We start from the raw sequence: 12320 nt of genomic DNA, 5'->3' as shown, positions 1-12320 counted from the left end.
TAATCTGTGGGGTCATCTGAAGAGGGCTGTGCACAGGAAAGGCCCTCGCAATCTGACAGATTTGGAGTGTTTTTGCAAAGAACAGTGGGCAAATCTTGCCAAGTCAAAATGTGCCATGCTGATAGACTCATACCCAAAAAGACTGTGTGCTGTAATAAAATCAAAAGGTGCTTCAACAAAGTATTAGTTTAAGGGTGTGCACACTTATGCAACCATATTAGTTTTAAAAAAAATCTTTCCTCTACCTAAAAGATTTCAGTTTGTTTTTCTATTGATTTGTACAGTTTATAGGTTACATTAAAGGTGGAAAAAGTTCTTAAAAAATTTGTCAATTTTTTTTACATCACAGAAACCTGACATTTTAACAGGGGTATGTCGACTTTTTATATCCACTGTATATATGTGTGTGTGTATATAGATAGATATATTCAGCATATTTTGCACCTAAATAAAAAAAAGTTCTAAAAAAGGGGAAATAACTTTACACCAAAAGTAGATTGATAACTAAGACTTGATAACGGTTCTTGCCTCTTATGCTTGACAAAATCATTTCTTGACTTTGTTCTTGTGCTTCCTGTATTGTTCAGGAGAGCAGAAGTAGCAGCAGATCCTCAAGTCCTAGTGTAAGGATGATTACTACCTCAGGACCAACCCCTGACAAGCCGGCACGTGGTATTCCTTGGGTTCCTGATGATTCAGGTAGCATACAGATTTCACATTTTGCCGTTCATAGTAACTACGTCTGTGGTCCAAGTAAAGTGAGAACACCCATTGCTGATTTCTGCAGTAATGAAGGCAAAATGATATTACAGAACTGCATGCATAGTCATTTCCTAATAATTCATTGAGGTGACCAGGGCCAGCAGCTCTCCAGCAGTATTTTGAGTAATGTCCATTTCTAAGTGACATGATTCCTGCAATATTATGTTTAGGAGTTTGTTATATATGCAATTCCTTTGGAGCTTTACAGATGTAGTATCGCTAGCGATCACAGTTTTCGCATAGCGTTACTAACCAATAGCGACTTTTCCTCCTTCACTCCGAACTGTAACAGCAATAGACACCAAGGCCAGTAGATGGCAGTGTTAACCTAAAGTACCTAACGACACTACACTCGATCTTCCTTTGCTCCATGACTAGTATACACAAATGCAAATTAAAAAATATAACTTTATTCTATAGCAATAAATAAAATATCTATCTGGAACATTTTAAACTTTTTTCTTACCATTACTGTACTACCTATCATCCATAATGTTTTTTTAACCTTATTATGCAATCCACCATCCATTTATTGATTTATTTATTTATTTATTTTTATAATCATTAATTTATCATTAAAACATTTTCATTCTAATTTTTTTATTTTTACCTATCATTAATGTTTTTTATGGATGCTATATTTTTAAAATAAATCATTATCTATTACCTACAATAGACAACATATAATTACACAAAATATATATGCCAAAAGCCGGGTATGTGCAAGCCAACAACCTATCCATGAGACAGGTACAGTCAGCATATCTTACAATGGCATTTTCAAGCCTATCTCTTATTTGACTAAGAGCTGGTAAGCCTCAAAGTTGCTTGACTCTTTGACTTTTTTGGATGCCAGTTAACTCTTCTCTCACTGATTAGGAGGGCTGCATAAAAATGTAAAATGTTTTAATTGTCCTAACATTAAGAACCTTTCTATACTGTTTTGTCATGTAAACTCATTTGCATAAACATGGGCATATGGGGAAGAAATGCAAATTAGCAATTGGCAGAATCTGCCTTGTTTTTCAGCTGAAACACTATTTGCATGTCTTTCCCATATGCCCATGTTTATGCAAATGAATGTACATGACAAAACCATATAGAAAGGTTATTAAATCAAAGTTAGAATAATTAAAACACTGAATTTTTTTGCAACCCTCCTAAGCAGTGAAAGAAGAGTTAGCTGTCACCCTAATAATAATGATCTAGGTGCGCAGGTTCCCCAAGCCATCCAACAGGATTCAAGCAACTTTGAGGTTTACCAGCTCTTAGTCAAATGAGAGATGGGCTTGAATGTCTCATTGCACACAAGGCTGCCATTGTAATGTATGCCTACTGGATAGGTTGTTGGCATGCACATACCTGGCTTTTTGCATACAGCCTTTGTGTGATTATCTGTTCTATGTTGTCTGTTGTGTTTTATAGATAATGATTTATTTTAAAAATAATATAGCATCTATCAAAAGAAATTATAAATGATAGGTAAAAATATAACTACAAAAAAAAAAGTTATACATGACCGCATGATGAGAATAAAAAGAAAAAAAACGATCTTCACGAATTCTTTAAGTGCCGATATTCCCAATAAAAATTTTCATTCAGAATATTCATGCTCAACACTATTGATAATAAAAAATGGAAATATAAAAGGAGCCATGAAAATTAAAATAGTAAATATGTAAAACTATGCTGTTATTCCGTGGCAACAGCTACAGTATAACATATATCTATACTAAACAGATCGCCAGGCCAGCAATCGCTCTGATTGGCTAGTCTTTACAGACTAGCCAATCACAGGATCCTAATGCCGGCTGAAAGGTTCTTGACTGTGGGGATCATAACATTCTAAAACGTTTACAGTATATATCCCACCACTTCTTGCTCTTATTGTGCCCCCCTAATTTCAAGATGGCCGGCGGCAGCCGTCGATCCCCCTTCCACCCCGATCTGTTTCAGGATGGCCGAGCGGTTAGCAGAGTGTCGGCATAAAGCTGACACTCTTTCAAACGGCGAACATCGGTGCTGTTTAACCCCTTCCATGCGGCGATCAATAGTGACTGCTGTATGTAAAGGGTTAACAGGAAGGATGCTCCCTCTCCCATCCGGCTGCTGCTGTGCAGTTGCAGCGACCCCCCCCCCCCATGCTTGACCAGCTCACAGAGGGAGGGAGGGGGTTCCCTCCCCCATTGGGCCACTGCCATGCTGTGGCAGCATCCCAATAGTTACCATGGCAACCAGACGCCTTCACAGGCTTCCTGCTTGCCATGGTATAGCTAAGCCTGATCAGGCTTATTGTACTCACAATACACTGTATCGTGTACTGCAGTGTATTATAGAGGCATCAGACCCACTGGATCTTCAAGAACCAAGTTGGTCTGGGTAAAAAAAAAAAAAAAAAAAAGTGAAAAAAAATAAATACTAAAATCGAATTTCTTCTTATAGCCGCACACATTCATAATTGATAAAAAAAAGAAATAAATACACTACACATGTTTGATATCACCGCATCCGTAACGACCTGACCTATGAAATGGTCATTACTTTCCCCACACGGTGAACGCCATAAAAAAAAAAAAAAAAGACTGATGGAATTTAAATTTTGCCCACCTCACTTCCCCAAAAAGGTATTAAAAATGAGCCCCTACATGAGACAATCGCCCAAAAAATGAGTCAAAATAAATTGAAAAAAGTATACATATTAGGTATTGCCGCATCCGTAACAACCAGCTCTATAAAAAAATATCGTATGACCTAACCCCTCAGGTGAACACCATAAAACATAAAAGAAAAACGGTGTTAAAGCCATTTTTTTTTTTTGTCACCTTACATTGCAAGAAGTGTAATACCAAGCAATTAAAGTCATATGTACTCCAAAATAGTACCAAACCATCACCTCATCCCGAAAAAAAATTGCCCCTACCTAAGACAATCGCCCAAAAAAAAAAAAAATGGGTCTCAGACTATGGAGACACTAAAACATGATTTTTTTTTTTTTTTGGTTTAAAAAATGCTGTTATTGTGTATAACTTTAATTTAAAAAGTATGCATATTAGGTTTCGCCGTGTCCGTAAGAACCTACTGTATAAAAAATATCATCTGATCTGACTGCTCAGATGAACACCGTAAAAAGTCTCAAAAAAGCCTTTTTTCACCTTACATCACAAGATATAGAGCAACCAAGAATCATATGTACCGTAAAATAGTACCAACAAAACTGCCACCTTTTCCCGTAATTTCCAAAATGAGGTCAAGTTTCACAAAGTGACTTCAGACCTTAACTGGTCCTTTTAAAAAGTGGATTTTGGAAATTTTCTGAAAATTTTTTAAATTTGCTTCTAAACTTCTAAGCCGTCTAACGACCCAAAAAAAATAAAATGTAATTTTTAAAATGATCCAGTCATGAAGTAGACATATGGGAAATGTAAAGTAATAACTATTTTTGGAGGTATTACTTTCTATTGAAAAAGTTGAGAAATTAAAACTTGCTAATTTTTCCCAATTTTTGGTAGTTTTTTTAATAAATAAAAATGAAATATTTTGACTCGATTTTACCACTGTCGTGAAGTACAATATGTGACGAGAAAACAATCTCAGTATGGCCTGGATAAGTAAAAGCATTTTAAAGTCATTACCACATAAAGTGACACGTCAGATTTGCTAAAAATGGCCTGGTCCTTAAGGTGAAAAAATGGCAGAGTCCTGAAAGGGTTAAGTGTGTGTGTGTGTATATCTATCTATCTATCCATCCAGCCCGATTTCAGGATGGGCGAGCGGGGGCACGATCCCCCACCCTCACTTCCTTCCCCCATTTTCAGGATGGCCTGCTTCATAGATCTTTCAATTTGATACGGTGTATCTTACCAGCACTCTGAAGTCTTCATATGGTATGACCAATGATTTATACATACATGGTCTTCCCTCTCCAAAGTAGTCTGCACATAACACATATCGCTACTAGTTATACCAGTCTACACATAACCTCTAATGTCACCACTAGGAATGAGTCTGTACATAACAGTAATATAAATAAATACAATATATCCGTATCCACTGCTGTTATGTATCTGTATACACCGCTCCATTATATATTTGTGTAGATCTGTGTTTTTGACACTTTCTACATAGTACACAGATTTAAACACATTACTTCATTTTTTTTTTTTTTCATTGGATTTAGTTTGACAGTCTTATTTGACTTTGGTTACTTTTTATCATTTTTCTATTTTACTTTGTATGTTTGTTTATTTTAAAAAAATAAAAACTTTTTTCCCCTCTAAACCCTGAAAGAGCTAAAGAAATTCTTCAGTATACAGTACTCCTGCCATTTCTGTCCACATGCCCTCTACCATGTGTGTGTAATAGGCTTGTTAATTTGCTCATTAACAACCCAATACACCTTTCAGCAACATGTTACAGTACCTACATAAAGAGCAGCAGGACCATGAGAAGTGGGCAGAAAGGAGGGATCGCTGCCTCATTAACTACATTATATTCATGCTATATTATTCTTGCCACCTGTAGCCTGAAAAATAGTCTCATAAAATTGTGTTTTATTATGTCAAAGGGAATGGCACATGTAAAGAACATGTTATCTTGTGTCCTGGCACTTTTTGTTCCCTAGAGCGAGTTTATTCATATCTTGCAGCTTTCTTTGGTTATATTACAATAGGCTTGTTAATTAGCTCATTTTTTGAAACCTTTGTGCACCTCTCTTTAATATCCGTCATAGAGAGGTATATTTTGGGCCTGTGTCTAAAAGCACTTTATTAGGGACACATACAATATAGATCCTGGGTCGTCTACAGGTTCATATGAGCCCTTGGGCGATAAATCTCAGTGGGCCCCCCACACAGTATAATGACTCCGCAATGGCCCTCCATTCAGAATAATGACCCCCAGTCACCCCCCATTCAGAATAATAACATCCAGTGGCCCCTGTATGAGGGGGGCACTAGGTGTCATACGGGCTCATTAAACTGTGTAAGGGGCCCCCACTAGCTAGAGCTGACTGGGCCCCACAGCAAATTTTTGTACGTGGTTATAATGGGAAATAATAGCATTCTTTAATACAGAATGCTAAGTAAAATGTCCATTAAGGGTTAAAAAAAAAAATGACTTACCTCATCCACTTGGTCACGCAGCCGTTAGTCGTCTTTCTTCTTCTTGAAGGACCTGCGCTGAAGTCATCGCGCTCAACATGTGTTGAGCGCAATGACGTCAGCGCAGGTCCTGCAGGAAGAAGAAAGAAGGCTATACCGGCTGCGCGATCAAGTGGATGAGGTGAGTTTTATATATATATATATATATATATATATATATATATATATATATATATATATATATATATATATATATATATATATATATTATATTATATTTTTATTTTTTTCCCTCAATGGACATTTTAGTTAGCATTCTGTATTAAGAATATTACTTTTCCTTATAACCATGTTAGAAGGGAAAATAATAAAATCAACAGAACATCTAACCCAAACCTCAGTGAAGAAGTCCGGGTTTGGGTCTGGGTACCACATTTTAGTTTTTTTTTATCACACGCGGGCAAAACGCAGTAAAACGCTTTGCACTCTCGTGGGAAAAAAAACTGAACAATGCAATCGCAGACAAAACTGACTGAAATTGCATGCGCACTCACGTAGGTTTCCCGCAATGTACCCAGCCCTCACCAGCCACACTCGTGTGAAAGAGGCCTTAGAGTCAGAATAAGCAATAGTACACAGCGGAACAGAGAAGGGAGGCTGCCATGTACTCGCAGAGCGCACAACCTAGTCCTAGTGGTCTGCAATCTGCAACTTCTCCCTACTCATGCCAGGTCTTAAAAAAGGTGGTGTGGACAGGGAAGGGGATACAGTTTTTTTCCATAGTTGTTAGATAACACCGACATACAGTGATTGGATAGCACCACCATACAGTGACCGGATAAAAGGGTTTAAGAGGGGCACGGTACATAGAATGACAAGGGGCACTGTACATGGTATGGTAAGAGGGTACAATACAGGGTAAAAAAAAAAACTAAGTACAGGGTGGGCGGCACAGTCACATGACCCTGTGACGTTAGAAGGTCCTTATAGTGCATGCAGTTTAGACACCGCCATAATGAGAGTCAGAGGACTGAGACAGGTGACCGGGACACTGTGTGGACAGGAGAGGTGGACACAGCAAGTAGGTGGAAGGGGCGCTGAGGAGAATTTATACAAGTAGTGGCCGGAGGTCTGTGCAGGGGAGCAATAGGAGATAGGAGGGTGGAACAGGAGCTCTGGATACATGAGGGAGGAAAGGACAGAAGGGGCTCCATGAGGACTGAGATAAGAGAAGGACAGGCTATGGGGGGCAGACTCACTCACAGACTGCTCTGCTGGGGTATCTCTCCTCCTCAGCCAGCACTTCCTGTGTAGAGGGTGCGTGTCTGAACTTCGTAAGGTAAGGTGCTGCTCTGCTGGAGTGTCTAAAGCTCCAAAGCACAGTAGCTTGTAAGGGGGACGGCGGCAGCCAGACTCTGCATGCTGCCGAAAAAAGGCTTTCCTGTGACTAACGCCGGCACTGCATGGATCTCTAAGGCCCCCTATGGGAGCTGTATTGATGGTCCTATTAGTAGTCCCCAAAACAAATATAACCAAAGAAAGCTGCAAGATATGAATAAACTCACTCTAGGGAACAAAGAGTCAGGACACAAGATGACCTGTTCTTTACATGTGCCAATGTGCCTTTCCCTTTGACATAATAAAACACAATTTTATGAGACTATTTTGCAGGCTACAGGTGGCGAGCATAAATATAGTTAATGAAGCAGACAAGCAGCACATGGCTACATTGTCTTCTAGTGGTATCCACTTTTACAGTACTTCTGCGCTTATCCTGCAGGATTAATCCCGCAGATCCTGTCATTGGATGCTGAATTCCCGTTGGACTGGGTGCAAATACCCGAAATGTTATGCATAAGTCCTTGAGTTGTCCTCTTCTAATAAGTTGGTGAAATTGTTCCTTGCAACTGGTTTTTAGAGTCCTCCATGGCAAAGCTGACTAGCGAGGCAATGATACTGTGCTGTCATGCCAGTGTGATCTTGAACATGGCACACTCAGCACATGGAGCCACTACTGTCCTATATCGGGGCTCACTGTGCGACCCCATTATTGACTAGAAGTAATGATTCAAGGGGTGAATACCTCCATAATACATTTTCTTTTGGAATGTGCCTTTTTTTTTTTAAACCTTTGTGCACATCTGTTTAATATCAGTCATAGAGTCAACTATTTTTCAGGCTACAGGTGGCAAGAATAATATAGCATGAATATAATGTAGTTAATGAGGCAGCGATCCCTCCTTTCTGCCCACTTCTCATGGTCCTGCTGCTCTTTATGTAGGTACTGTAACATGTTGCTGAAAGGTGTATTGGGTTGTTAATGAGCAAATTAACAAGCCTATTGCACACACATGGTAGAGGGCATGTGGACAGAAATGGCAGGAGTACTGTATACTGAAGAATTTCTTTAGCTCTTTCAGGGTTTAGAGGGGAAAAAAGTTTTTTATTTTTTTATAATAAACATGCAAAATAAAATAGAAAAATGATAAAAAGTAACCAAAGGAAAGTAAAATAAGACTTCAAATCCAATGGGAAAAAAAGTAATGTGTTTAAATCTGTGTACTATGTAGAAAGTGTCAAAAACACAATTTTACATAAATATATAATAGAGCAGTGTATACAGATATACAATAGAGCGGAAAATACAGATATAAACAGGTGTATTCAGATATATAATGAAGCGGTGTATACAGATATAAAATAGAGCGTTGTATACAGATATATAATAGATTGGTGGATACAGATTATATTGTATTTATTTATATTATTATGTAAAGACTCCTATTCCTAGTGGTGACATTATGTTATGTGTAGACTGGTATAACTAGTAGCGATATGTGTTGTATGCAGACTACTTCAGAGAGGGAAGACGACGTATGTATAAATCATTGGTCATACCATATGAAGACTTCTGAGTGCTGGTAAGATACACTGTATCAAATTGAAAGATCTATGAAGCAGGCCATCCTGAAAATGGGGGAAGGAAGTGGGGGCGGGGATCGTGCTCCCGCTTGGCCATCGTAAAATTCAGGACCCTGCAGTTTTTCACCTTAAAGGGGTTGTCCAGGTTCAGAGCTGAACCTGGACAGCCCTCCATTTTCACCCCAGCAGCCCCCCTGACATGAGCATCGGAGCAGTTCATGCTCCGATGCTCTCCTTTGCCCTGCGCTAAATCGCGCAGGGCAAAGGCATTTTTCAGAGTTCCGGTGACGTACCGGGGCTCTCCATGGGGCTGACAGGAACCCCGGTGACGTCACCGGCACTGATGGGCGGGATTTGGCTCTGCCCTAGCCAGTAAAACGGCTAGGGCAGAGCTAAAGCCCGCCCCTCAGAGACGGTGACGTCACCGAACACACTGCTGGGCGGAAGTTACCGCCCGGCAGTGTGTTATTGAAAACACAAGAGCCCGTGCCCTGCGCGATCTAGCGCAGGGCACTGGAGTGCATCGGAGCATGAGATGCTCTGATGCTAGGCTCAGGGGGGCTGCCGGGGTGAAAATAAGGGTATGAACCCGGACAACCCCTTTAAGGACCAGGCCATTTTTAGCAAATCTGACATGTCACTTTATGTGGTAATAACTTTAAACCGCTTTTACTTATCCAGGCCATTCTAAGATTGTTTTCTCATCACATATTGTACTTCATGACAGTGGTAAAATTGAGTCAAAATATTGTTATATAAAAGAAAATGCCAAATTTACCCAAAATTTTTAAAAAATTAGCAAATTTTAATTTCTCTACTTTAATAATAGTAATACCTCCAAAAATAGTTATTGCTTTACATTTCCCATATGTCTACTTCATGATTGGATCATTTTGAAAATTCCATTTTATTTTTTTGGGGGCGTTAGAAGGCCCAAAGACGTTTAAGGACCAGTTAAGGTCTGAAGTCACTTTGTGAGGCTTGACCCTATTTTGGAAACTACGGCATAAGGTGGCAGTTTTGTTGGTACTATTTTAAGGTACATATGATTTTTGGTTGCTCTATATTTTGTGGCGTAAGGTGACCAAAAAGTGGCTTTTTATATTTTTTTTTGATGGTGGACCCCTGAGGGGTTAGGTCATCTCATATTTTTATACAGCAGGCTGTTACGGACGTGGCGATACCTAATATGTATACTTTTTTTATTTAAGTTTTAGGCTAGTTTCACACTAGCGTTCGGCTGTCCGCTCGTGAGCTCCGTTTGAAGGGGCTCACAAGCGGACCCGAACGCTTCCGTCCAGCCCTGATGCAGTCTGAATGGATGCGGATCCGCTCAGTCTGGCGGCGTTCAGCCTCCGCTCAGCAGGCGGACACCTGAACGCTGCTTGCAGCGTTCGGATGTCCGCCTGGCCGTGCGGAGGCGTGCGGATCCGTCCAGACTTACAATGTAAGTCAATGGGTCCGGATCCGTTTGAAGATGCCACAATATGGCTCAATCTTAAAACGGATCCGACCCCCATTGACTTTCAATGTAAAAGTCTGGACGGATCCGCTCAGGCTAATTTCACACTTAGCCATTTTTTGCCAATATAATGCAGACGGATCCGTTCTGAACGGAGCCACCGTCTGCATTAATATGAGCGGATCCGTTCAGAACGGATCCGATCGAACGCTAGTGTGAAAGTAGCCTAACACAATAACAGCATTTTTAAAACCCAAAAATGTAATATTTTATTGTTTCCATAGTCTGAGAGCCATTGTTTGTTTGTTTGTTGTTTGTTTATTTATTTTTTGGGGCGACAGTCTTAGGTAGCGGCTCATTTTTTGCAGGATAAGATGACAGTTTGATTGGTACTATTTTTGAGTACATATGACTTTTGCATTGCTTGGTATTATACTTCTTGCAATGTAAGGTGACAAAAAATGGCTTTTTTGATTTATTTTTTTATGGTGTTCATCTGAGGGGTTATGTCATGTGATATTTTTATAGAGCTGGTTGTTACAGACACGGCAATACCAAATATGTCTACTTTTTATATTTTTTTTATTTCACTTCAACACAATAAAAGCATTTTATGGAGAAAAAAAACATGTTCTTGTGTCTCCATTTTCTGAAAGTCTTTTTTTTTTTTGGGCAATTGTCTCATGTAGTCTCTCATTTTTTGCAGGATGAGGTGACTGTTTTATTGGTACTATTTTGGGGAACATACGACTTTTTAATCACTTTCAATACCTTTTTTTGGGGAAGTGAGGTAGGCAAAATTTGTATTCCATCATATTTTTTTTTATGGTGTTCACCGTGTGGGAAAAGCAGCATGACCCTTTCATAGATCAGGTCGTTACGGGTGCAGTGATATCAAACGTGTAGTGTATTTTAAATTTTTTTAAATTTTTAATCAATTATAAATGTACGGCTATAAGAAGAAATTAGATTTTATTATTTTTATTTTTACTTTTTTTTTTTTTTTTTTTTTTACCCAGACCCACTTGGTTCTTGAAGATCCAGTGGGTCTAATGCCTTTATAATACACTGCAGTACACTATGCAGTGTATTGTGACTTTACACTATACCTGATCAGACTTGGCTATACCATGGCAAGCACAAAGCCTGTGAAGGCGTCTGGTTACCATGGTAACCATTGGGATGCTGCCACAGCATGGCAGTGGCTCAATGAGGGAGGGAGCCCCCTTTCTTTGTGAACTGGTCAAGCATGGGGGTCGCTGCAACTTTACAGCAGCAGCCAAATGGGAGAGGGAGGGAGCTCCCTTCCTGTTAACCCTTTACATACAGCAGTCTCTATGGACCGCCACATGGAAGGGGTTAAACGGCTGACTGATGTTGGCCATTTCAAACACTCTGCTAAGTGCTCAGCCATCCTGAAACAGATCGGGTGGAAGGGGAATCGGCAGCTCTGTGGCCGTCCATCTTGAAATTAGGGGGGCACAATGAGAGCAAGAACCTACAGGGAGGGGGATACTATACATAGTCTTTACAGACTAGCCAATCAGAGTGATTGCTGGCCTGGGACTGGTGATCTGTTTAGTATAGATATGTTATACTGTAGCTGTTAGATATTTTATCTATTGCCATATTTTTACTATTTTATTTTCATTTTCTATTTTTCATTTTTATGTTGATCAATAGTGTTGAGTGTGGCATTTTGAGAATTCTTGAGGATGGTGTGTTTTTTTTTTTATTTTATTTTATTTAATTTTTTTTTTTTATCCTTATTATGCTATCTGTCATCCATAACCTTTTTTAAACAGGATTCAAGCAACTTTGAGGCTTACCAGCTCTCAGTCAGGTGAGAGATGGGCTTGAATGTCTCATTGCACACAAGACATTGTAAGGTATGCTGACAGCACCTGTCTCCTGGATAGGTTGTTGTCTTGCACATACCTGGCTTTTAGCCTTTGTGTGATTACCTGTTCTATGTGGTCTATTGTATGTCATAGATAATGATTTATTTTAAAAATAATATAGCATCTATAATATTTTTTTATAAATGATAGGTAAAATAATAACTAAAAAATGTT

At 39.2% G+C, this 12320-nt stretch overlaps 1 protein-coding gene across 4 annotated transcripts in view; it reads left to right on the top strand.

The window, feature by feature from the left end:
• Positions 1-12320, top strand: part of MAP3K7 (mitogen-activated protein kinase kinase kinase 7) — a 66513-nt gene that overhangs the window by 50176 nt on the left and 4017 nt on the right. For 2 of the 4 annotated variants that reach the window (XM_044288735.1, XM_044288734.1), the window contains one exon: positions 588-699. The exons of the other annotated variants lie outside the window; for them this stretch is intronic. In XM_044288735.1, coding sequence (XP_044144670.1) covers positions 588-699 — 112 coding nt within the window. The remainder of the gene's footprint in view (positions 1-587; positions 700-12320) is intronic. 4 annotated transcript variants of the gene reach the window in all.

The sequence above is a fragment of the Bufo gargarizans genome, chromosome 4, assembly GCF_014858855.1.
Source record: "Bufo gargarizans isolate SCDJY-AF-19 chromosome 4, ASM1485885v1, whole genome shotgun sequence".
Taxonomy (NCBI): Eukaryota; Metazoa; Chordata; class Amphibia; order Anura; family Bufonidae; genus Bufo; species Bufo gargarizans.
Note: the sequence above shows the minus strand (reverse complement) of the source record. Positions and strands in the feature narration are given on the sequence as shown.